The sequence below is a fragment of the Solanum stenotomum genome, chromosome 5 (genome assembly GCF_019186545.1).
Source record: "Solanum stenotomum isolate F172 chromosome 5, ASM1918654v1, whole genome shotgun sequence".
In the NCBI taxonomy this organism is placed as follows: domain Eukaryota; kingdom Viridiplantae; phylum Streptophyta; class Magnoliopsida; order Solanales; family Solanaceae; genus Solanum; species Solanum stenotomum.
Window position 1 is genome coordinate 61,824,324 of NC_064286.1, and position 26,213 is coordinate 61,850,536.

Consider the following 26,213-nt stretch of genomic DNA (forward strand, 5'->3'; position numbering starts at 1 on the left):
GAAAAAGTTTTCCTTAATCCCTAAGCCAGATGCCAAAAGAAAATGATTACGACTACTACATTTTAGAATCTTACAAAAAAACATAATTATAGTCTCTTGGCTTTTTAATTTATGCTCCCTTATATAAGCAAATAAAGCAAATCAAAAAAAAAAAAAGAGGGAAAAAAAAAGGCAAAGGTGAAAATAACAATACTTTTACTTTTGATCTGTAAAAAAGAAAAAAAAAATTCATAAGGAAAGTATTTGAACAAAATTTGTATTTCAATGTAAAGAAGGAAATATTATTTTACCCTTTTTCTTTTATTCTCCAAAGTTTAGAAAAGGTGAAAAATATATGAGAAAAAATGTCGGTGACATAATAAAATTAAATTTATCTTTTTTGCTTTTTTCATGAATTTTTACTATCCTCAGATGCCAATGATTATCACAAAGACAAAGAGCATCTCACACAGCTCAACATAATAAGAAGAAAAAATAATAAAAATTAAAAAGAATCTCAAATAAACAGCTTTAGAAGTGTTTGAATTTAGAGACAGCAAGCTAACATTTTCACTTATAATTTTTGGAATTTGAGTCATGAATATGAAGAAAATACTAGTTAGAAGGATTTTTCGAGTCACATGCAATATGAATCTAGAGAATAAAATTCACAAACACCATCTTTTAGCTTCTGTAACTAGAAAATAATCATTGACACAAAGTTTGATCAATAGAATTTGAAATTCCATGACAATGATATTTTTCAAATAAAGGCCCTAATCGAAAAGTGATCAATAGGCGTCATTCCAGATATAGAAATTTCAAACTTCATGATAGTGACTATTTTTCAAATAAACGAATTGAAAAATGGCTAGTGGTAGTATTTCTACTAATCAATCTATATTAGTTGGGTCAGTATATTGCAGTTCCTAGAATTTGAAACTTATGATAATGATTATAATTCAATCACTACTAGAAAACATAGAATCAGAAACAAAATTTATTTATAATCCCCAACGAATTCATTACTAAATAATTCCTAGCTAACTAGATTTTCTTATAATTTATCGTCAATCCATCGCTCAATAAAATTAGCATGAAATTTTTGTTAATTAGATGTAATGTTTGTAAATTTTCCCCAAATATCATAGGCTTATCAAATTAAAAAAAAAAAAAAAAAAAAAACTATGGTCACTCTTATTATTGAAATTTAATTGGTACACTATTAAAAGGTGAAACATGATATAGACTTTGAAATGATACAATAAAAGGTGAAACATGATAGACTTCACTATGATAATGTCATAATGCCATTCTTGGAATACATCATCAAACACTAGCTAATTGTTCCCCAAAGTAAATATATAGGAGTATGGTTCAATTCTCATTATTATTATTGTCTTTGTAAAAAGATACTACCTAGTTAGAAGCATCACATTTTTATTACTTTTTTTTTTTTGTGAATTGTGATATGCTTGAATCATTGGCAAGAGCAGTACTGGAGAGGGTCCACTTCCATAAGCTCACTAAACATTTCTAGATAATAAAAAAAAAGGAGATGATGATACAATATGTTTGTATCTTTCAAATCATTCAATAATAATGATATCCACCATATTTGTGGTGATATATCTAGTCTTCTTTTTTTTCTCTTAATTCATATGTACATGCACTTAGGAGATGGATGACATATGATTTTTATGGTTCAGTTGAACTCAATATTTTTAACAGGTATTTTAATAAATACTAAAATTTTAACTTGTAATTTTCAAAAGTTCTATGAATTCAATGATAAGAACATCAAACTTAAACCCATTGTAAGTTGAAATCAGTTATATGAATCAGAGACGAAGCTAGAATTTTAAATTTGTAATTTTATATTTGAAAAAAAAATAATTATTGGGTTCTCAACAAATTATTTATACATATCAAGTCAACTTTTTAATACAAATGCAGGACCTGCATATGCCAAAACTAATGAGTGTAGCTGAACCTATAATCGGAATGTTAACTCCATCCCTGATATAAATCCTCATTTATCATATTATTTTGTTCAAATTCATCTCAGATCAATATTATACGAAATAAAAAAATGCTAGTATTTTAAATATTTTTTAGTGACATATAAATCTTTCATGTTGCCATGGTATAAAAAGAAACTTGGATCAAAAGAAGAAAAGTAGCACTAAGGAATTGTATTGGAAGTTCTACTTACAAAACTTTAGTACATAAAAAAAGAGGGAGAGATATCACAACTCTTTGACCTACTATTTGAACATTAGAAGAAAACAAAAAAACAAAGAAATTAAGTAAATCACCTCATCAACATAATAATAAATCCTATACTACCATAGTTCTTGAATTTTGGAAAAAAATACATCTATCAACACTTTGAAGAAGTCCAATAGCATCATCACCATCATCACTTGATAAATCTTGATCATCAATAGAGAGATTCAAATCCAAAGAAACACAACTAGAACTTGTGCTAATTTTTTCTTCAATTTTTTGCTTCACATTAGGTGAACAACCTCTTGATGACTTAGAACCAAAATTGTCACAACTCAAAATAATAATAGCATCATCAAGACTAACTTCTTCACCACTTGAAGAATTAGTAATTGTTCCTCTTTCAATAGCCTTCTTGATTCTCCTTAGTGAACAATAATCAATTTCCTCCAAATCATCCAAGTAAAACACACAATGTGAATTACAAGCAACCCCTTGACCAAATTTATCAATGTAACTCCAACTTTGTTCATCTCTTGATCTTTTGTTACTAAAATTAGAACAAAAATTGCTTAGTCCAATCGATACGAAATTCGAGTATGATCCAAACACAACATTGGCTAATTCTCTAGCAATTTTCTCCTTGGCATGAACATCAGGGCCTTGAAAAAATAACCAAGTTTCTTGTTTTGCTTCATTGGTTAAATTTTTTTCTTTTCTTCTTATCATTTTGGACCTACATTGCAATATTGTTGCAACAATTTCTTGTATAACACTTCCTTTTTGCCATGGGACAATTTCTTCTAATGCATTGGATAAAATGTTTAAGTTTTCAGAATTGAATTCTTTAAACTTTGGAACATTGTAGTCCATCTCCATGATCACATCACTTGAATTAGAAGCAGAATTTGGTGTACTAGAATCTGTCTCACATGTTTTTCTATTGGCCCAAAATGGCAAATTGCATGTTGTGTTCCCCTTCTTGTGTAGATCTTTGACTGATGCATAGTCCTGAATTGGGAAAAGAAAAGTTAGTTTTCTTGAAAAAAGAGAAAGGAGAAACAAGAAAAAACTGCTTTAATATGTTGTTCACACTCTCCTAAATTGTTGTCACATTCGTATACACTGATCGTTTAAAAATGCACTACTTTTAAAGGATTTGATACGCTTCATTTTTTAAGAGTCTGAACAATATATTTTAAAAGCTAATAAAAAGATTGGAGAATTAACCTAAATAACCGTCCATCTAACTGATTAAACTAAAATAGCCGGCAGATGTATAATATATGTATAACTCATATATAATATGTGTATGACCATGTATAAAGAGGGTATAATCTATAATTAAACAGTAAATCTCCCTCTATTTAAAAAAAATGTTTTTTTTTTTTGACAATTCTTTAATCTAAATATTCCACACGACATGTTTAAGACCATAAATTAAAGGATATTTTGGTACATTTTACATATCTTTAGTTTAAAACCACAAAATTCAGAAGTGTTCTTTACTTTCTAAAACTCCGTGTCAAGTTAAAACTGGATAAACAAATTGAAACTAAAACGGAGTGAGTAAAAGATTGGAAAATAACCTGATCATGATGATGATGGTTAGAAGTAGTATTGTACTTTTTGTGCCTCTCATCTTTAAGCCATGAAGGTAGATTTGACAATGTAGAGTCACTATTACAATAGCTAGTCAATTGCAGCTTCTCCTCTCTACATGAGAATTCACCTTCAAATGTCTTACTTCTAACTTCAATTTGTGTATCACTGTTTAGACAATTCACAAATAAAAAATGAATTATATGAGTTGATACAAACATTGCTTAAAACATGCAAAAAAAAAAAAAAACTAGCTTTTGATAAATACTTTATATTATATAAATAAATGTAATGAACTAAAGAGAGTATTGCTTTTTTTCTTTCTTTTTCTCTGTTTTACCACAAAATCATTGAGTTGCTCACTTTATCAAAAGAATTCCAAGAAACTAACTTCCATCAGTCTTTCAATCTATGTTGTTTGAACTCTTCAAAATATCATCACGTTCGTATCGAGTCCTCCAAAAAGTAGTAAATAGTTTTTGAAAAATCTGACACGAATTCATGACATTTTGAAGAATCTGAACAATATAGATTGAATGCAAGGCATATATTCATATAGAACATCAAAGAACATTTGGAAAAAACAATACTTAACAATATTTCAAGTGAAATAATGATTTTCATTCACAAAACATAAATTCAAACTTTATACCCTAACACAACTTTAATTTTGAAATACCTTTTTTTTTTCAACTTCAACAAAAATATTATCCAAACACCTAGTACAATTTTTGTTTTCCAATATGCATGATATCAAAATCATGTCTGATAAGATTATCCTTCCAATAAGGTAACTCGAACAGTATTAAATTAAATTATTTACCTGTCAGGATTGAGACTGAGGCCCAAACTTCCACCAGGAACAGTAACAGGATGCAAACCCCAAATAGATTCCAATGAATTGTTACCACTTTTACATCTCATATAACTTTGAAATGTTGCAATTCCCACAAGCCAAAATTTCTCATTTTCACTAAAACTATAAACCAATCTCCCAATTTCCATAATCATGTGTTCCACTGAACAATAATAGCTAATAATTCTTTTTCCCCCATAATTAGCTCTATAATCAGCCACCCATTTAAGATCACCTAAGTACAAAACAACTCCTTTTTTCACTAAACTCTTAATTAGACAAGTCAACTCTCCTAATCTTTGGTCAACTTCTTCTCTTTGAATATTAGCAAAACTCAAAAGTTGTAAACTTATAAACTTAATTTCCTTCAAATCATCATGCACATCTTTAATCTCAACTTTATTCATCACCCCCTTAATCACACCTTCTAAATTATCAATACTTTCACTAACCAAAACAATATTTTTCCTATTTTTATTCATTAAACTTTCCACTACACTCATCACATCCTCATCTTTAACACAAATAGGACTATTGGGATTAACTTTTTTGTTATGGTTAGTTATTTCTTTAGGGTTTTGAGAACAAAGTTCTAAAGAAACAACTTGTTCAACATTTGTTTTAACTTGAGTACTATCAAAACCAGCTTCCCTCATGACTCTACTAACACTTGGATCATCTAATATAGATATGATGAGTTGTTCAAGCTCTATCTTCACAGCTAGAAGTGGTTGTTGCTGATTTTCAAGCGAGCCCCGCCTTTGATGAGCTTGGGCTCGCTTGAAAGCAGCAACAAGCGCGTTAGAAATAGAAGGATATTGAGAATGATGTTGATGTTGATGACCTAATAACATGGGACTAGAAGAAGATGCTGGGAGACGATTGAGTGCCACGTTGAAGCAAAGCTCTAGGGCTTTACATTGGAGAGGATGAGAATGAGATTGAAGACAAGCTGTTTTGAATATACCATTTGATGATGAAAGCATGGTGTTTGCTACATGAAGAGGTGTTACTTGTGCATGGCCGCGACGTTTTGCTAGTGTAACAGCTTGTTTAACAACATTTGCTGCTTCTGTTGTTAGAGCTTGTTGTATTGTGCAACCTCCTGTTCTCATGTTTTTGTATGATGATAAGTTATTCACTTTGAAAGACCTAGCTAGGACAAAAAAAAATTGGTTTCATGTATACTAAGAGAAAATTTGTGTTGTGTTTGAGTAGAATATAATTGATCAAGAAAGAGATTCAAGAACTCAAGAAAACCCTAATAAGAAGCCTTTGGGAAGTTTATGCTAAAAGATGAAATCTATTTTAGGATTGTATAAAGAGAGAGAAGAAGAAGAAGAAGATAGTGGAATTAATATAAAGGGGGTGGGGGTTTTCTTATATGATGTGAATTTACGTTACGGTGTTTGACTGAACATGAATTTCTTTTAGAAAACAAAGATATTTAAAAAGGATGGGTGTAGATTAAAGCAATTGTGTAGCTATAAATCATTATATTGAGAAATTAGATGAGGATTAAATTATTTCTGAATAAAGAAGTATGACATTCTTTTTCAGATAGACCAGAAAAAATGACACATAAATTCAAACAAAAAACAATATTTTATTTTTCAGTTTCTTTTAAAGTGGGAGTATTTTTGGGGTGGGGGTGGGGGTGGGGTGTTCTTTTCTTGTAAGTGAGGCAAAAATTTTGGGGTTGAAAGGAAAATATGTAGTGGAAAGTGGAATGCATGTGGTGACAAGGAGGAGGAATTATATTGTACAAATATTAAAGGCAATTCAGCTTTACCTCTGATTTTTATTTAGTATAATATATGTATAGCAACAAATTAAATCTACTTTTAGGACTATATGGAATGTGGAAGTGGAACTCTCCCTTCATGCAATTATTATATATTAATCTTTTACCTATTTATAATTCATAAATTAAAGCTGATAATATATAGTACTATACTTATTGGATATATATATGGAGCAACAAAAGCTTAAGCTTAGTCTCTCAACGTACCTCAATAAACATCTGCATCGAGTACTTATACTAAATTAAAGTAATTTACGGTAAGAAAATGATTTGATAGGGTGGATATATATATATAACATGTATTGTAAATATTTGATGTGGATAAATTTTTACCATATTTTTTTACATGTATCTAGAGAAAAAGGTGTAAGAGGACTAAAATTGAAACTAGCTTAGACTAGACATAACTTTAACTTAAAAAGACGGAAATTCCTCCAAACCTCTCCCTTCTAAAAAGCAAAAAAGAATATAACAATTTCAAAAAAGAAAAATGCTTTACAAAATATATATATCTATATGTTAACTTTTTGAAAAAATATTAATTTCTATGTGTCACACTGTTCCATTTAATTTTTATATATATTATCATATAATATTTATAACCTATTTTAATTTATTTTAAAAAAAACTTTCTTAAACGGCATACATACCAAGTAAAAGCTGAATTGGTAGATATTTAGGTCTATATTATATTTATTTATTTTTAATTAATGTATTAGCTATAGATATTTTTTGGGAACGAATTGTAAGTGTGTCATGCATAAATAAATTATTAATTAGACATGTGTCCATGTAATAAGTAGCCAAATTACTATATTAATTGAAGCCTTTTTATTCCTCATCTTGAGTTTAACTTATATAAAATTTAAATTCTGAATCTATCTATTCAAATATTAAATATTGTTTGTTAAGGACCACTAATCCGAGTTTTGCATTTGCGCAGGAAAGTCCTGTATTAGGAATAGAACGCTCCTAACAAAAATGACTCCATATTCAAGATGACTCAAACTCAAAACTTCTAATTAGTGAAAAATGAATAATTATTTTAAACCGTATATGTACCAAACTTTGATATAATTAGTCCAATAATGGATAAGGTGTGTTTAAAGGATGTGGTTGAGGGATAAAAACGTACTCATCAATTTTTAGTCAGAAATTTTGATTCGAGATAAGGATACGAACAATTTACTTCTAAACTATCAGAATTTTTCAACGTGAATTTAAATTAGTTGAATTGTAAAATTGAGTACATCGGGTGAAAAAAAATAAATAAGTAAGATTGTAGAGGTGATTTTCACTTTTAACTTGGACCATGCCATAAGTTAGTGGTTTTATTTTTTCAGCGTGAGATATATCATATAAAGTAGAGCTATATTCCACTTCGAATCCAACGCATATACCTTTGCTAAAACCAATAGATATCAACAAATTAAATTAATAAACTATAGGATAAAAATGTATAGTACTATAGAATATGTATTTCTTGTACACAATTAACGAGAGATCCTCCCATAAACCCCTAAATCAACTTATCATTTCTGGTAAAATGCTTTTAGTAATCTCCAACCCTAAAGTACTAAAAATACTGAATATATAGTTGCTTATTCAACCGCTTAAATTAAAATACTATATATATATTAATGTGTATAGTTCATATATAATAGGTGTATAATTATGTATATCTATTAGGACTAGTAACTAGCGATTTTTTTTAAATTATTTGTGTGAAGATCCTTGTTTTCTTTAGTCGGAATGCAAGGATAGCCGATTGCAACACCACAATTTAAGTCATATCCATATTGTGTACAAATTTGTAAGTTTATCCACTTCGGGATACTTTTAAAAGCCTAACTTCAAAAAAAGTATTTGGGTAAATTTCTAGTATATATGTGACTGAAGTAAATTATTTTTGTCAAAACTTCAAGCGCATATGATTGAACTTCAGTCATTTTGGCTTAAACTTCATGAGTCATATAGGACTGCATTCAGTTATTGTTTGAAATTCAGTCATTTTTACATGATGAACATCAAATAGAAATGTCTGAACTTCAATTGTGTGATGTAATTTTAGACACTACATAAATAACATTATTCAGACATACATAAAGAATAAAAAGAAAATGAGTACTACTTAAATAGCGATATCCAAATAGGGTATCTAGAAATTTTGTTGAGTAATGCTAAATGGCTAGAAATTTTAAAAAGCTATAATATATTTTTTATTTTAAAATAAACTGATCTTTTTTCAATTTTTTAGTTAAAAAGTATTACAATTAAAAGGGTAAAAATGTTTTAAAAGATAAAATAACATAGGTAAAATATCATTCTGGCCAAATTTATTGGCCAAAAGGATTTTTTTAATTTTATTTACCTTTATTTTTTGTTTGAAAAATATAAACTCTCCCCAAGAAAAAAGGATTTGTTCTAGTTCTCTTTTTCCTTTTTTGTGGGCTTTTTGCTACATACCTTTTGAGAGTGACTTGTGGGATCTCAAGAAAACCCAAAGAATGTTTTGTGTATATATTGGGGTCCCTAGAAGAATGTTAGCATTTCAAATGACTTGACATAAATTGACCTTTTTTTATCAATATGGAATGTCTCCAAATTCCAACCACATACACTTGTTCCTCTTTGTTTGAGCCCTCTTTACAAATGAGAGAATATTACTCCTCCTTTCCATTTATGTGTTTTAAATTTGTCTTTAAAAGACAATTACTATCTCATACATGATTAAAATCACAAAATTTTAAAGAATATTTGAATACTTTAAATATATCTTCGTAAGATTAAAAAATATTCTTTATTTTTTATGTATATCTATCAAATCGTAATTGCATGTACCAGATATTTCAATATCGTTGCATTCGATATTTTAATTTTGTTTCAAACTGTGATAAAAAAAAAATAGATCCGAGAAAGAGACTTTCATTTCTAGTCTCCAACTCTTCTCTTTAACTCATCATAGTTTAGATCACCACAATCAACACTTACATATTTCTTCTATTTCAAAGTGTATCATGTAAAACCTACTCCCATTGTTTCATTTTATTTAGTCTTTATATTTTTTAAAAAAAAGATGTTTCATTTTACTTATTCATTTTAGCAAATTAAGAAAGTTTTGTTACTTTTTTTCCATACTATCTTTATTATTAAATAATTATTGTATAAAAGTAACAGTAGTAGTAGTCAAATTTAGAGTTTCAAAGCATCATTAATGAAATTAGTTTCATAATACACGTTTAATTAAAATTTTCTTAAAAGATATGTCAGATCAGCAGAGGTCAAGTAATATAATACGGAGGACTACTCCGAAAAAGAGAAAAAGTATAAAAGCAAAAAGCCTGACAAACTTCATGACTTCTTATTTCATGCAAGTATATACTAGTATGCATGAAAGCCATTTTTTTCTCTTCATTTTTATTTTTTTGGTGAAGAGTACCATTGATGGAAAGTAAAAGTATAATAAAACAGAAACTTTACTAGATAGTGTATAGTAAATTAAATGGTCCAAAAGCTGAAATAAAAATTTATCTTCTTTCAAGAGGATCAACATATAAATTTACCATATTTCATATATAGTCAAAAAAGCTTTATAATCTTCCCCCTCTCTTTGGTGGCCTAAAAAGACATACAAAGGTTGTTTGAATGAAAAAAGTAATAAAGAGAGTATAGTAGTACTCCTGCTGGAAGTTAAAAAAGGAATGTTTGAATGAAAGTAAGTTACTTTTTTTTTTAAATTAAATATCACCCATACATAGATGTACTATAAGATATTAAGATTCATCTCTCAATTATATAGATAATAATAAAGTCACCTTAACAACATGTTGGTAGCTTTGTGCTAAAATGAACTCAAATATACTCTTAATACATATAATGTGATATTATTCGTTTTAATTTAAGTCTACGTGTATGATTTTTTTCGAAGTCTCAGAGCACTAACATTATTTTTCTTTTCGATTATTAATATGAGACTTTATTCGCAAATGTTCTTTGAGTTGGGCCACTTGGAGATCTGTTTGGCAAAAGATAGCTAGGGACCTCACCTTTCATTTTTCTTTGTTCTTTATTATTCATCCATTTCTATTTACATGTCACTATTTTAGATTTCACATCCTTTAAGAAATTATATAAGTTTACCATTGATACTTATTTAGTATTCTCTTGAAGTCGAGTTTTCAATAAATGAACATAAATTAATTTATTTTGATTAATTAAATTGATCAGTGAACATGAATTAATCATTTAGTTTTCCTATGTTGGTCAAATTCATTCTTTCAAGGCTAATAACTCTCAAGGGTAAAATAGGAAGAATAGTGTCATTTATATATTGATTTTGTGAATTGACAAATATTAAGGACCGTCTATTTTTAATAAGAACGATATATAAATATGCACGAAATGATTAATTATTTTCTATATTTAAGGTCATAATCTTCCGTTCAAATTGTAACTGGTTTTAAGAGATCATTTCTTTTCGTTAGACTCAAAACATTAGCACTAATTAACAAAATTGGGTAAATGAAAATGAAACGTTTAGTATCATATATTGTACAACTACTAATTAAAGCTCATTTGAGTTTAAAATCATAGTTTGTTTCTGGAATATTCAACAAAAAATATCAAAAATAAAAATAACCAGAGATATGTTTCATAAAACTACTTCAATAAATTAATATTCTCTCTAAAGGTAATCCAATTAACTTTCAATTATCCTACAAAATTACTTTTCTAAATTGCTTTTAGAAGTATATATGTATATAGAAAAACGTATGTAGACACACTTTTGTTTGTGAATTTATAAATTGCTTTTGAACCACATGGCCAAGACGCGTAGTGAAGCTCAAATTAAAAGTACAAAATAAGGAGACCTTTTGAATAATTGGTATATAAAAAAAACAAGACAAATCGATGCACAAAACATTCTATGTTCATAAAGGGTCAAGGAAAAGACCGCACCATAAAAGGTGTGATATATTCAATCTACCCTGATACAAACACTAGTAACTGCTTCCACAACTTGAACTCGTGATCTATATATCACACGAAGATAACTTTATCATCGATCCAATATTTATTGTTTTTAATAATTATATATATATATATATGCTTTTATCTTAGAGAACTTTAATTGAACCAAAAGAAAAAAGAATCCAGAACTACTTCTAATAATTACTATTTGGTACTTCAGTAAGAAGATTTCTCTTTAAAAAAGTTGTTACTTTGTGATTTGTTCTTCTTGAAAAAAAATTGAATATTGGTACTTTAGGCTTGAAATTAATTATAGGAGATTTACAATTAATGAACAGTCTAAATAAATAGTGAGAAAGTGTAAACATGAGTCGAGCCAGATTTTGAACTTTATGAGATCTAAAAACTAAAATAGTTATATTAATATTAGTATTGGGGATTTTAATTCAACTTTTGAACTAAACTTACTTATACGACTAAATTCGTAGGTAACCTTCTAGCTTTATATATGTGGTCATATGTGAATTAAACTTGTATATACACTGATAATGTAAATAAAAGATTATTAATTATCTTTTTTTCTTAATTCTACACATTAAGAATAGTTACACTATTTATAATTACCTTTTAAGATATATTGCCATTTTGGTAGTAAATTGAAGTTGAAAAGGGATATATGGTGGGAAAGAGGGAAAAAGTTGCTTCAATTTTGGCATGGCAGCCTTCTTATATAACGTTAATGTTTTTTATTTGATTTTTTTCACTCGGTGTTTGGAGATCATATTAAGCCCTGGTTAAATCTGAATTGCGTATTGTAGAGTCCATTTGGAGGTGGCGCTCCCAATATGATTATCTTTATACTCAGGGCTCAAACTTGATCCCTCTAGTTAAGGGTGAAACAGTCCTACCACTGCACTGCAACTCATGTTGATATAAATCGTTAAAGTTGGTGATGGTAATTACGTATATTACATGCTGTTTTTTTTTTCAAAAAAGAAAAAAAAAAGAGTATGATTATTTTAATTTTTCTAGAACTTTAATTATTTAAACATCGAACTCTACTAACTCTTTCTATGAACTCCACAAATCATCATAAATTGAAATTCCAAAAAAAAAACTTTGAAAAAAAATACAATTGAACCTATACGTATTTTCTCTCTTTTTCATATAGAGCAATACAATAGTAATTCTTAATACAACAACTATGCAATACAATGTATCCTTTTCTTAAAAAATCTAATAAAAACTAAACTACCTTAGTGTAAGGTAAAAATCAATTAAAACCATCAAGGTCCATAAAATTTTAATTTCACCAATTAAACTAAAACAATATGTATGCTGATGAAGCTTCCTAAATGTGCTTATTTTAGAAAGTATTTTCAATAAAAAATACTTTTCGAACCAACATCTATTGTGGTGGGATAGTTGGGATCCCTCTTTCTAAATCAAAGGTCTTGGGCTCGAACCCTTAGTATGAAAAAAATGATTAGGATCCTTCTACCTTAATCAAATATCTCGAGTTCATGTCTTTGATATGAAAAAAAAAAATCTACATGGAGCATCCCTAAAATAGGCCCTTCAACACTCGAATTCGAGTATCAGACAACAGAGAATAGTGATTTGTGTTTGGCTAATCGAAAGATAAATTTAGGTACTCAAAAAAGTAAAGGATCAAATTTCAAAAACATTGACAAATCAACCTCCTTTGTAACATCAACTCCTCCATTCACATCAACTAAACTCTCCAAATAACTATAACCTTGAAATGGTGCACGTAGTTCATGATTTTCAATAATCTCAAAATCACCTTTAATAACATCATACAAATATAAATTAGTCTCACCTTTTGTATAAACATAATCTCCATTTTCATCATAACACATTTCTTTTCTCTCTTGTGCAACCATTGCCTTAGAATTTTCCCAAAATCCACTTTCTAATAAAAACCCTTGAATTGGTTCAACTTTAAACTTTTTACTCCAACTCTTTATTTTATCATCTAACACCCATAAATCAAATCCATTATTCATCCATATATCAACTTTTTCAAGATTTGTTGAATAAATCAAAGCCAATGATTCATTTAAATTAAAAAGTCTTAGGGTTATTGCTTCCCTTAGGTCAACCACAATACCATGATGTTCAATTGGTGGCAAAATAAATTTCAATTTCTCACTATTCATTTCTAAAGAAACAACAACACTACACATTTCTTCATTTCTAACTTCAACACCAACCCAATAAGCTACACCTTTTACTACGATCATTCCGGGAGCCATTGGCTTCCAGAATGGTCGTATAACTAGTAAAACACGTCCATCACTCGTTATTTTTCTCCAAGAATTTGTACTCAACGTGTAAATTTCAACCTCATACTTCCTTCTAGACGTAGCAACGTTTAGAAGTCTAACGATCATGTAATCGTTGTTTCTAGGGTTATAACCAAACCCTAAATCCGTTATAGTGAGTTTACCTAGGGTTGAGACATATGGAGATTTTGGAACTGGTTTGAATTTTTTAATAGCTGGATTCCATATAACAATCGCGACACCATTATGATTATTCAGATTCAGACATACTAAACCGTTGGCTGACCCAACGATTCTTGTTTTTTCAGATGTCATGCCAAATGGCACGTGGAAATGAAGAGGAGGTGTAATGATATCGCGATGTATAGTTAGGGAATTAATTAAACGTAACGTTACTTCAAGAGTTTTATGATGACGACCCATAATTAGGATATGTGGTAGTGTTTCTTGAGTAATTTTCGCGTAATGTTTGGAGATAAAATTAGGGTTCTTGATTAAAGAACAAAAGGGTTTTGATACAGATTTGAATCGTGACAACGACTTTATTGGAAGCCTTAAGAGAATTTCTATGACAATGTCCCCTGGGAGAAGGGAACAAAACATTGTCTCTTGACCAAATTGATCTGAATTCATGATTATGATTAGAAAAAATAGGAAAAATTTTGGTTTTGGAAACTAAATTGATCATTTGTAATTGTAACAATGTGATAAAAATGAAAAAGAGAAATTTTTATTATGTTGAAAATGTTTAAGTAGGGTGTTAATGTGCATTGACCTTTGATGATTTGTTTGGTTTATGTTGATTTTTTGAAGTTGTGGGGTATACTATAATCTAAAATCCAATTAATTAGGATGTTAATATCTATTTGACCTTTAATCATTCTTTGGTTAATGTTTTGTTGACATTTATAAGGCACTCAATAATCTTAGGAAGTTTTCTGATTTTTTGCATCATTCATCCTATTTAGTGGTTTAATATTTAGCATAAAAGTTTAAAAAGTTGTTGAGATTATCTAGTGACTAATACAGGATCAGAAGATAAAGGAGATTTTGAGGCTGAGATTAAGGAAGATAATTAGGATTAAGAGAATTTAGAATAGCAGTCCCCCCCCTCCCACTCCATGAAACAAATGCACACAACACACCAGTACCACCCCTTTTAGAAATAGTGTTTTGAATACATGTATCTGACGGAATAATTGTGTCGATTTTTCTAGGAAAATTGGTCTTGCTACACAAACATTCCTACTAAATTTGTTAATTCTCCGTATTAGATAATAACATATTTTCTCACTAATTATTAATCATTTCATACCAGATTTCTAGTCAGATCAGTGGTGACTCCAAAAATTTTTAGTTATGGGTGCATAACTATTTCTAATTTGAAGTTGGTACTAAAACTGGGTGCCCAATTTACATATTTATACAAATACTAGGTTTCCTTTTTTAAATATATAACAGTGTTGGCCCCAAAATGTAATGGGTATTCAAGCACCCATAGACTAGAATGTGCATCCGCCACTGAGTCAGATACATGTGTTTTTGCTATGATTCATTCTAATTTCTAAGAATACAGACACATAGAGAGAGAGAGAGGTGAGCAAGATAAGAGGTGGGTGAGAGAGATAGGAGAGAGATGATCGAGAGAGTCGGTCTATCTCAGATACATGTGAAACCACTTGGATACAATATATCTAGATCAAATTATACCTACTTTTGACCTTATATATCCAAAATACATATATCTACACGTGCCGGATACATGTATCTAGGGATTGAAATCTGACATAAATGGTGATTTTGAAAACACAGGAAAAAATACATAATTAAACCCTAAACTAATTCAATTTGTGTTATTTGCCCATTTTCCTAGTTTTATTTGGTAAATTGGTTTCATCAAAAGGCCCAATTTCCAAGCCCATAACAGATCCAACAAGAACGTTTATAGGATTTGTTAATGGGCCACCACTTCTTCCTTCCTTCTATTGGTCAGTTAGCCCTAATTATAATTAGGGAAAACTGTATATAATAGCAAACTATTAATTCAAATTAAATGCTATAAATATAGTTTGATTTAATTGTACATCATAGCAAACTGTTGCTATTTCACCTCTCTCCTGGTGAATCTCGCTCTCCACTCTCGTTCTCTCCCTCGCCTCTCTCGTTTTTTATACAAACGCAAGTGTATAAAGTGCGTTTGTGTTTGTATAAAGCAGGAGAAAATTGTATATATACATATATTTTCGTTCCCCTCTCTCCCCTCTCCCAGATCTCGCTCGCCACTCTCCCATATCTCGCTCTCTCACTTGCCTCTCTCACTTTATATAAAAAACGCAAATTGTATAAAATGCGTTTGTGTTTGTATAAAGTGAGAAAATTGTATATATACATATATTTTCGTTCCCCTCTCCCAGATCTCGCTCTCTCACTCGCCTCTCTCACTTTATACAAAAACGCAAATGTATAAAATGCGTGAAAATTGTATATATACATAATTTTTTCATTCCCCTCTCTCCCCTCTCCTAGATCTCGCTCGTCACTCTCCCAGATCTCGCTCGCTCACTCGCCTCTCTCACTTTATACAATTTTATTGTTTTTAATTATATACATGATTTTATCTTAGAGAACTTTAATTGAACCAAAAAGAAAAAAGAATCCAGAACTACTTCTAATAATTACTATTTGGTACTTCAGTAAGAAGATTTCTCTTTAAAAAAGTTGTTACTTTGTGATTTGTTCTTCTTGAAAAAAATTGAATATTGGTACTTTAGGCTTGATATTAATTAAAGGAGATTTATAATTAATGAACAGTCTAAATAAATAGTGAGAAAGTGTAAACACGAGTCGAGCCAGATTTTGAACTTTATGAGATCTAAAGTCTAAAATAAGTGATATTAATATTAGTATTGGGGATTTTAATTCAACTTTTGAACTAAACTTACTGATACGACTAAATTCTTAGGTAACCTTCTAGCTTTATATATGAGTGCATATGTGAATTAAACTTGTATATACACTGATAATGTAAATAAAAGATTATTAATTATCTTTTTTTCTTAATTCTACACATTAAGAATAGTTACACTATTTATAATTACTTTTTAAGACATATTGCCATTTTGGTAGTAAATTGAAGTTAAAAAGGGATATATGGTGGGAAAGAGGGAAAAAGTTGCTTCAATTTTGGCATGGCAGCCTTCTTAATTATATAACGTTAATGTTTTTTATTTGATTTTTTTCACTCAGTGTTTGGAGACCATAGTAAGCCCTGATTAAATTTGAATTGCGTATTGTAGAGTCCATTTGGAGGTGGCGCTCCCAATATGATTATCTTTATACTCAGGGCTCAAACCTGATCCCTCTAGTTAAGGGTGAAACAGTCCTACCACTGCATTACAACTCATGTTGATATAAATCGTTAAAGTTGATGATGGTAATTACGTATATTACATGCTGTTTTTTTTTTCAAAAAAGAAAAAAAAAAGAGTATGATTATTTTAATTTTTCTAGAATTTTAATTATTTAAACATCGAACTCTACTAACTCTTTCTATGAACTCCACAAATCATCATAAATTGAAATTCCAAAAAAAAAAAAACTTTGAAAAAAAAATACAATTGAACCTATACGTATTTTCTCTCTTTTTCATATAGAGCAATACAATAGTAATTCTTAATACAACAACTATGCAATACAATGTATCCTTTTCTTAAAAAATCTAATAAAAACTAAACTACCTTAGTGTAAGGTAAAAATTAATTGAAACCATCAAGGTCCATAAAATTTTAATTTCACCAATTAAACTAAAACAATATGTATGCTGATGAAGCTTCCTAAATGTGCTTATTTTAGAAAGTATTTTCAATAAAAAATACTTTTCGAACCAACATCTATTGTGGTGGGATAGTTGGGATCCCTCTTTCTAAATCAAAGGTCTTGGGCTCGAACCCTTAGTATGAAAAAAATGATTAGGATCCTTCTACCTTAATCAGATATCTTGAGTTCATGTCCTTGATATGAAAAAAAACCCTACATGGAGCGTCCCTAAAATAGGCCCTTCAACACTCGAATTCGAGTATCGCATAATAGAGAATAGTGATTTGTGTGTGGCTAATCGAAAGATAAATTTGGGTATTCAAAAAAGTAAAGGATCAAAATCCAAAAACCTTGACAAATCAACCCCCTTTGTAACATCAACTCCTCCATTCACATCAACTAAACTCTCCAAATAACTATAACCTTGAAATGGTGCACGTAGTTCATGATTTTCAATAATCTCAAAATCACCTTTAATAACATCATACAAATATAAATTAGTCTCACCTTTTGTATAAACATAATCTCCATTTTCATCATAACGCATTTCTTTTCTCTCTTGTGCAACCATTGCCTTAGAATTTTCCCAAAATCCACTTTCTAATAAAAACCCTTGAATTGGTTCAACTTTAAACTTTTTACTCCAACTCTTTATTTTATCATCTAACACCCATAAATCAAATCCATTATTCATCCATATATCAACTTTTTCAAGATTTGTTGAATAAATCAAAGCCAATGATTCATTTAAATTAAAAAGTCTTAGGGTTATTGCTTCCCTTAGGTCAACCACAATACCATGATGTTCAATTGGTGGCAAAATAAATTTCAATTTCTCACTATTCATTTCTAAAGAAACAACAACACTACACATTTCTTCATTTCTAACTTCAACACCAACCCAATAAGCTACACCTTTTACTACGATCATTCCGGGAGCCATTGGCTTCCAGAATGGTCGTATAACTAGTAAAACACGTCCATCACTCGTTATTTTTCTCCAAGAATTTGTACTCAACGTGTAAATTTCAACCTCATACTTCCTTCTAGACGTAGCAACGTTTAGAAGTCTAACGATCATGTAATCGTTGTTTCTAGGGTTATAACCAAACCCTAAATCCGTTATAGTGAGTTTACCTAGGGTTGAGACATATGGAGATTTTGGAACTGGTTTGAATTTTTTAATAGCTGGATTCCATATAACAATCGCGACACCATTATGATTATTCAGATTCAGACATACTAAACCGTTGGCTGACCCAACGATTCTTGTTTTTTCAGATGTCATGCCAAATGGCACGTGGAAATGAAGAGGAGGTGTAATGATATCGCGATGTATAGTTAGGGAATTAATTAAACGTAACGTTACTTCAAGAGTTTTATGATGACGACCCATAATTAGGATATGGGGTGGTGTTTCTTGAGTAATTTTCGCGTAATGTTTGGAGATAAAATTAGGGTTCTTGATTAAAGAACAAAAGGGTTTTGATACAGATTTGAATCGTGACAACGACTTTATTGGAAGCCTTAAGAGAATTTCTATGACAATGTCCCCTGGGAGAAGGGAACAAAACATTGTCTCTTGACCAAATTGATCTGAATTCATGATTATGATTAGAAAAAATAGGAAAAATTTTGGTTTTGGAAACTAAATTGATCATTTGTAATTGTAACAATGTGATAAAAATGAAAAAGAGAAATTTTTATTATGTTGAAAATGTTTAAGTAGGGTGTTAATGTGCATTGACCTTTGATGATTTGTTTGGTTTATGTTGATTTTTTGAAGTTGTGGGGTATACTATAATCTAAAATCCAATTAATTAGGATGTTAATATCTATTTGACCTTTAATCATTCTTTGGTTAATGTTTTGTTGACATTTATAAGGCATTCAATAATCTTAGGAAGTTTTCTGATTTTTTGCATCATTCATCCTATTTAGTGGTTTAATATTTAGCATAAAAGTTTAAAAAGTTGTTGAGATTATCTAGTGACTAATACAGGATCAGAAGATAAAGGAGATTTTGAGGCTGAGATTAAGGAAGATAATTAGGATTAAGAGAATTTAGAATAGCAGTTCCCCCCACCCTCCCACCCCCCACTCCATGAAACAAATGCACACAACACACCAGTACCACCCCTTTTAGAAATAGTGTTTTGGATGCATGTATCTGACGGAATAATTGTGTCGATTTTTCTAGGAAAATTGGTCTTGCTACACAAACATTCCAACTAAATTTGTTAATTCTCCGTAATAGATAATAACATATTTTCTCACTAATTATTAATCATTTCATACTAGATTTCTAGTCGTGACTCCAGAATTTTTTAGTTATGGGTGCTTAACTGTTTCTAATTTGAAGTTGGTACTAAAAAGTGGGTGCCCAATTTACATATTTATACAAATACTAGGTTTCCTTTTTTAAATAATAGTGTTGGTTCCAAAATGTAATGGGTGTTCAAGCATCCATAGACTAGAATGTGCATCCGCCACTGAGTCAAATACACCTAGATACATGTGTTTTTGCTACAATTCATTCTAATTTCTAATAATACAGATACATGGAGAGAGAGAGAGAGAGAGAGAGAGAGAGAGAGAGGCGAGCAAGATAAGAGGTAGGTGAGAGAGATAGGAGAGAGATGATCGAGAGAATCGGTCTATCTCAGATACATGCGAAACCACTTGGATACAATGTATCTAGATCAAATTATACCTACTTTTGACCTTACCTTATATATCCAAAATATATATATCTACATGTGCCGGATACATGTATCTAGGGATTGAAATCTGACATAAATGGTGATATTGAAAACACACGAAAAAATACATAATTAAACCCTAAACTAATGCAATTTGTGTTATTTGCCCATTTTCCTAGTTTTATTTGGTAAATTGGTTTCACCAAAAGGCCCAATTTCCAAGCCCATAACAGATCCAACAAGAACGTTTATAGGATTTGTTAATGGGCCACCACTTCTTCCTTCCTTCTATTGGTCAGTTAGCCCTAATTATAATTAGGGAAAACTGTATATAATAGCAAACTATTAATTCAAATTAAATGCTATAAATATAGTTTGATTTAATTGTACCTCATAGCAAACTGTTGCTATTTCACCTCTCTCTTGGTGAATCTCGCTCGCCACTCTCGTTCTCTCCCTCGCCTCTCTGATTTTTTATACAAACGCAAGTGTATAAAGTGCGTTTGTGTTTGTATAAAGCGAGAGAAAATTGTGTATATACATATATTTTCGTTCCCCTCTCTCCCCTCTCCCAGATCTCGCTCGCCACTCTCCCATATCTCGCTCTCTCACTCGCCTCTCTCACTTTATACAAAAAATGCAAATTGTATAAAATGCGTTTGTGTTTGTATAAAGTGAGAAAATTGTATATATACATATATTTTCATTCCCCTCTCCCAGATCTCGCTCTCTCACTCGCCTCTCTCACTTTATACAAAAACACAAATGTATAAAATGCGTGAAAATTGTATATATACATATATTTTCATTACCCCTGTCTCCCCTCTCCCAGATCTCGCTCGCTCACTCGCCTCTCTCACTTTATACAATTGATCTTTTTGTATATGTATACCAAAGCAGATTATACAACTGTTTTCTTTTGTATATGTATAGCGAAATATACATATTTATGTTTGCTATGGAGCGCAATTATGCAAACTTTGCTATATAGCATAAAAAAAGGAATTTTGTGTTTGCTATATGTGAAAGTTGCTCTTATAATTATATTCGCTAGCTAAATATATATTAATTGTATACTTATCATATATATAAAAAATTATATATATTAATATACGTATGTTATATTATAAATCCCTTCTTTTAATTCATAGCGTTGACCTAATTATAGTCTAATAGGCCATGTCTATTTTGAATATACGAAACATGTTATTTCACATTTTAGTTTCCAGAAATTCGCTTCTAATGGCTTAAACTTCGTAATTAATCAGTTGTTAAATTATTCGTATCTAAAAAAAATAAATTATAATTCGTTACTAATTCTTTGTTAAATATGATTGATGATAAATTTTAATTTACTGTTTAAATTTTCATCTATAATTTATATTTATTTTGCAGGAAATAACTTAATGTATCAAATAATATTGAGAATTTTCATTTTGTTAAAATAAGTGTAACAAAAAAATAATGATAATTCATTTAGAAATTAGAGTATAATTTATTTTCTACTATATCATCTTTATTATTTATTACTTAAAAATAAAATCGAGCAAAGAGAAGATATTTGGACCCCATCTTGAAACAGAGTCCTATATATTCACTATTTTCTAATGAATAAAGAAATAAGTTTGATTTCAAATAATTTTGACAAAGACTGACAAGATTACCCCCCTTAACCTCGGGACAATAAAAATTTTCGCCCGATATTCAATATTTGCTTTAAAGTTGTGATTAATTCAAATTGTGTTACATAATGTTCATTAAGAAACGAGTAATTTCATTCTCATTTTTTTCACTCACAATTAATGATCGTATTCGAAACTTAACTTATCCTTTATGGTACACGATATTCTTATAGATCTTAGTATGTAGAGGTTTCTCTTTTATATACTATATAATAACCATCTAGAATATGATTAATGTAGATTTGCATCGTGTATGTATCAAAGGAAAAAAAAAATCTAACAGAGAACATACATGTCTTCTAGGGACATGTGCTTAGTTTTAGAAAGAAAACAGATTTTCTAAAAAAAAAGAAGGATAAAAGGACAGTTGTGAAAATTAATTAGTACTTAATTACTTATAATGCTTCTCTAATAGGGTAATTAACTAGTAATGCTATCCAAGTAGTGTACCAACTAACAACTAAGCAGATTTAGTAAATAAATTGAAGAATCTCCACAAATATTTGGGTACTCATCTAATATCTTGTGAACTGGATTGGGTGGCACTAATTAGTCATTTTCTTAGATATTGAGTATCTTATAAGATCTGATTTAACAACATAAACAATTTATGGCTTCACTAAAATATTGTTCACAAGAATTTTTATTTAGATATATCCAATTTAAAATGGATTTTGTTGTTATATTATAAGCACTTAGGAATCTTGTCTAATAGTAATAATATAGTCGATATAATTCAACTAGCAGTGATCGATGTATTCGATCAACAAGCTATGGGTTCATTTGAACCATAGGCTTTGGCTTAAGCTAGTTATATGTGCTAGAAATATTGCTAAATATGTATATGTGTTAGGTTCTGAATCCAATAGTAAATATGGTGATTGATTATTTTCAATGGACCTTCGGTCCAATTAAGCATAAGAAAATTAGTATGAACAGGAAATACAATAATAAAAAAAATTATATTGAGAATAAAAAATAAATAAACAGTAACAACATATAATATAGTAATCAGAGCAAAGGAAATAATATGTTGAATTTGTAAGTTGCTTAAACTTCTTTTTTTAATTTTAGACCAAAAGATGGTAGTATTATATCTGTTCATGAATACCGATACAGGATTTATTGTTTTTATTATTATTTTTTGCTTATATTACCTAGTTTTTTCCTTGTGAGGGTCACGGAAGTAGCAGAAAAGATCAATTGAAAGTGATACTTAAGATTTTTTCTAATCTAATTTAATTTGCTTATTTAGTCATACTTAGATTATTTTTATATCTTTTAAAGAACTAATTCTTATAAAATGACACACAAAATCATGTGCACATGTTTTCTCGACTTTTAGTTGAGTTTTCTTGATTTTTAATTGATCGCTATATGTGGTTAAATGTTAAAATAGAAAGGAATCAATAATTTATTTTTTTTGTATTAATTTATGTTGCACCTTTAATTTGACATTCTTTTGAAGCAGAATAAAAAGAAAAATGTCATATAAATTAGAATGATGATCATTAACGTTGACACATTGAATGTATACGCAAACCCTTCATGTGCCTGGAAAGATGATCATTAACGTTGACACTACTAATACATACGAATTTGACTAAACTCAATATTCATTTTGCAAATTCAATCACTAATGTAAATATTAGTAGTATTTATTAGGAAAAAGGGTCTGAAATATATCCAAATTTTGATCGAAATTGCTATTACGATACCAAACTTTGGAAATAACCTTTTACCCCCTGCACTATTTAATAGTGTATTTTAAAGGTATATATGTGTCTATGTGGACATAAAAAATANATAAAAAGGAAAATGTCACATAAATTAGAATGATGATCATTAACGTTGACACCTTGATACGCAAACCCTTCATGTGCCTGCAAAGATGATCATTAACGTTGACACTACTAATACATACGAATTTGACTAAACTCAATATTCATTTTGCAAATTCAATCACTAATGTAAATATCAGTAGTATTTATTAGGGAAAAGGGTCTGAAATATATCCAAATTTTGATCGAAATTGCTGTTACGATACCAAACTTTGAAAATAACCTTTTACCTCCTGCATTATTTAATAGTGTATTTTAAAGGTATATGTGTGTCCACATGGACATAAAAAATATTGCATAATTATAAATAATAATGTGTCCACGTGGGCACATATATACCTTTAAAATACACTATAAAATAGTTCAGGGGGTAAAAGGTCCTCCATAGAGTTTGATATCGTAACAACAATTTCGGTCAAAGTTAAAATATTTTTCAAACCCTTTTTCCTATTTATTAAGAAGTAACTAGAAAGAATTATATTTTTAAACTCGTAAATTTCAAATTCTGATTAATTTACCGGCAACTTCTCCCGCGGGTTTCCCACGGATTTTGACCCATTAAATTTATTATACGTTGGAACACTATCTTTACCTTATTTTCAATAAATAATATATAGTAATCAATATTCCTTGCGTTTATTTATATCTATGATACTATTTTTTAAAAGATAAATAAATTATGACCATTGAAGACTCATTTAATTCTAAGAATCAAATTATAGAATCTTATATTTGAATGAGTGATACTTCTTTATGGTCCAATATTTCTTTTGTTCATTTACTAGTAAGATAACAATTTTTCTATAATTTTTAATAGTAATAGATTAAGAGCATTTCAATAGAGTGAAGATATTTAATAAATAGACGTTATATATTGAAATATAAATAAGGATTCAGTATTCAAAAGAATTCTTTATAAAATGAGTACTTACATTCGTAATTACATATCGTCCTTATTAAAAATAGATGTTATCATTTCACAAAATTAATGCATAAATGTCACTACTCCTTCTATTTTACCTTTGAAAGTTATTAGCCTTGAAAATATATTTATATTTGACCAATACAAAAAAACTAAGTAATTTGTTCATGTTCATTGATCAACTTAACTAATCTGTTTTTTTATTGAAAACTTGACTTTAACGAAATATTAAATAAGAGTACAATAACAATTTCACCTAATTTCTTAAAAAATGTAAGACCTAAAATAATGATAACTAAATAGAAACGGAAAAAATACTTTATGAAATATCCTTACGTATTCTATCCTGCGTATTAACCAAGAGATGAAGGAGTGGAGGGGAGTGATTAGTGGGTGAAATGTGGGGAAGGTAATTGTAATAATTGCGAACTTTCACGTCTCCCTTATTTTGTGGGTTAGTATGTGAATGAGAAGGAAGATGGTGCAGTAATTTCTTGCGCTTTTCAATGCAAATAAAAAGAAGAAGAAAGAAGGTGTGTGTGTCAATCACAAAACACAATCATTGCCTATATTGTCACTTCTAAATACATCAACTACCAACTTGCATTTAAGGGTATTTTTGGTACCAAAATATTTTCATTTAAAAAAAATATTTTAATTATATTTGACGAGTAAACAAGGTTCAACATGAAGGAGATGAGATGATCGAGAGATTAGGATAGAAAGTAGGATGGGGACGATGAACTTATTTTACTAGAGATTATATTTTTAATTTTTTTTGAATTACCAAACATGCGATAATTGATGAATTCTGAATGCCAAACACTCTTAGAGATCATTTGGCTTATGAAACAAAGTTACTCCGAGATTATATATAATTCTAGAATTATAATCCTCAGAGGCTATGACTAGTATCCCATATATGAGAGACGAAATAAAATAATATCAAGTTGAATGAAATAAGATCTAATAGATAAGACTCAATTATTTATGATTCTAAAATGTATTTTCTTAAAAATAAATAAAATATTAGTTACTCCGAGATTATATATAATTCTAGAATTACAATCCTCGGAGGCTATGACCAGTATCCCATATATGAGAGACGAAATAAAATAATATCAAGTTGAATGAAATAAGATCTAATAAATAAGACTCAAAATTATATTATGATTCTAAAATGTATTTTCTTAAAAATAAATAAAATATTATTAACTTATTTTTCAAGAGATTGTTCTAGAAAGTAGGATGGAAACAATGAAACTTATTTTTAAAGAATTTGTTTTTCTAGTGAAAAATATTTTTAAAAACTTATAGATCAACTAAACATGAGATAATTAAAAACAAATTGATGCCAGACACACTCTAAGCGATCATTTGGTTCATGAAACAAAGTTATAACACCAAGGTTATATATAGTTCTAGAATTATAATTCAAGGAGGCGAGGACTAATATCCTATAAGATATGAAATAAAATATCAAATTGAATGAAATAAGGT

At 29.3% G+C, this 26,213-nt stretch overlaps 3 protein-coding genes across 3 annotated transcripts; all 3 read right to left on the reverse strand.

The window, feature by feature from the left end:
• Window positions 1-2,168: 2,168 nt before the first annotated feature.
• LOC125864585 (protein SMAX1-LIKE 3-like) lies at window positions 2,169-5,991 on the reverse strand. The gene is made up of 3 exons (XM_049544607.1): window positions 4,634-5,991; window positions 3,798-3,978; window positions 2,169-3,219 (listed from the first exon to the last, which is right to left on the reverse strand). The coding sequence occupies exons 1-3, from the start codon at window positions 5,779-5,781 to the stop codon at window positions 2,320-2,322; spliced, it is 2,229 nt and encodes a 742-aa protein (XP_049400564.1). The 5' UTR covers window positions 5,782-5,991; the 3' UTR covers window positions 2,169-2,319.
• Window positions 5,992-13,096: 7,105 nt separating this feature from the next.
• Window positions 13,097-14,430, reverse strand: LOC125864592 (F-box/kelch-repeat protein At3g23880-like). Its single transcript, XM_049544615.1, has one exon. It carries the CDS (start codon window positions 14,381-14,383, stop codon window positions 13,097-13,099), a length of 1,287 nt encoding a protein of 428 aa, XP_049400572.1. The 5' UTR covers window positions 14,384-14,430.
• A 3,455-nt stretch (window positions 14,431-17,885) lies between these two features.
• Window positions 17,886-19,240, reverse strand: LOC125864593 (F-box/kelch-repeat protein At3g23880-like). Its single transcript, XM_049544616.1, has one exon. It carries the CDS (start codon window positions 19,170-19,172, stop codon window positions 17,886-17,888), a length of 1,287 nt encoding a protein of 428 aa, XP_049400573.1. The 5' UTR covers window positions 19,173-19,240.
• Window positions 19,241-26,213: the final 6,973 nt, after the last annotated feature.

What these genes read in the sequence shown, in the direction of transcription:
- LOC125864585 (XM_049544607.1), bottom strand. Translation starts at nt 5,781, where the DNA reads ATGAGAACAGGAGGTTGCACAATACAACAAGCTCTAACAACAGAAGCA. An exon ending in CTCAGTCTCAATCCTGACAG is followed by an intron (nt 3,979 to 4,633) that starts GTAAATAATTTA and finishes TTGTCTAAACAG; the next exon opens with TGATACACAAATTGAAGTTA. An exon ending in ACCATCATCATCATGATCAG is followed by an intron (nt 3,220 to 3,797) that starts GTTATTTTCCAA and finishes TTCCCAATTCAG; the next exon opens with GACTATGCATCAGTCAAAGA.
- LOC125864592 (XM_049544615.1), bottom strand. Translation starts at nt 14,383, where the DNA reads ATGAATTCAGATCAATTTGGTCAAGAGACAATGTTTTGTTCCCTTCTC.
- LOC125864593 (XM_049544616.1), bottom strand. Translation starts at nt 19,172, where the DNA reads ATGAATTCAGATCAATTTGGTCAAGAGACAATGTTTTGTTCCCTTCTC.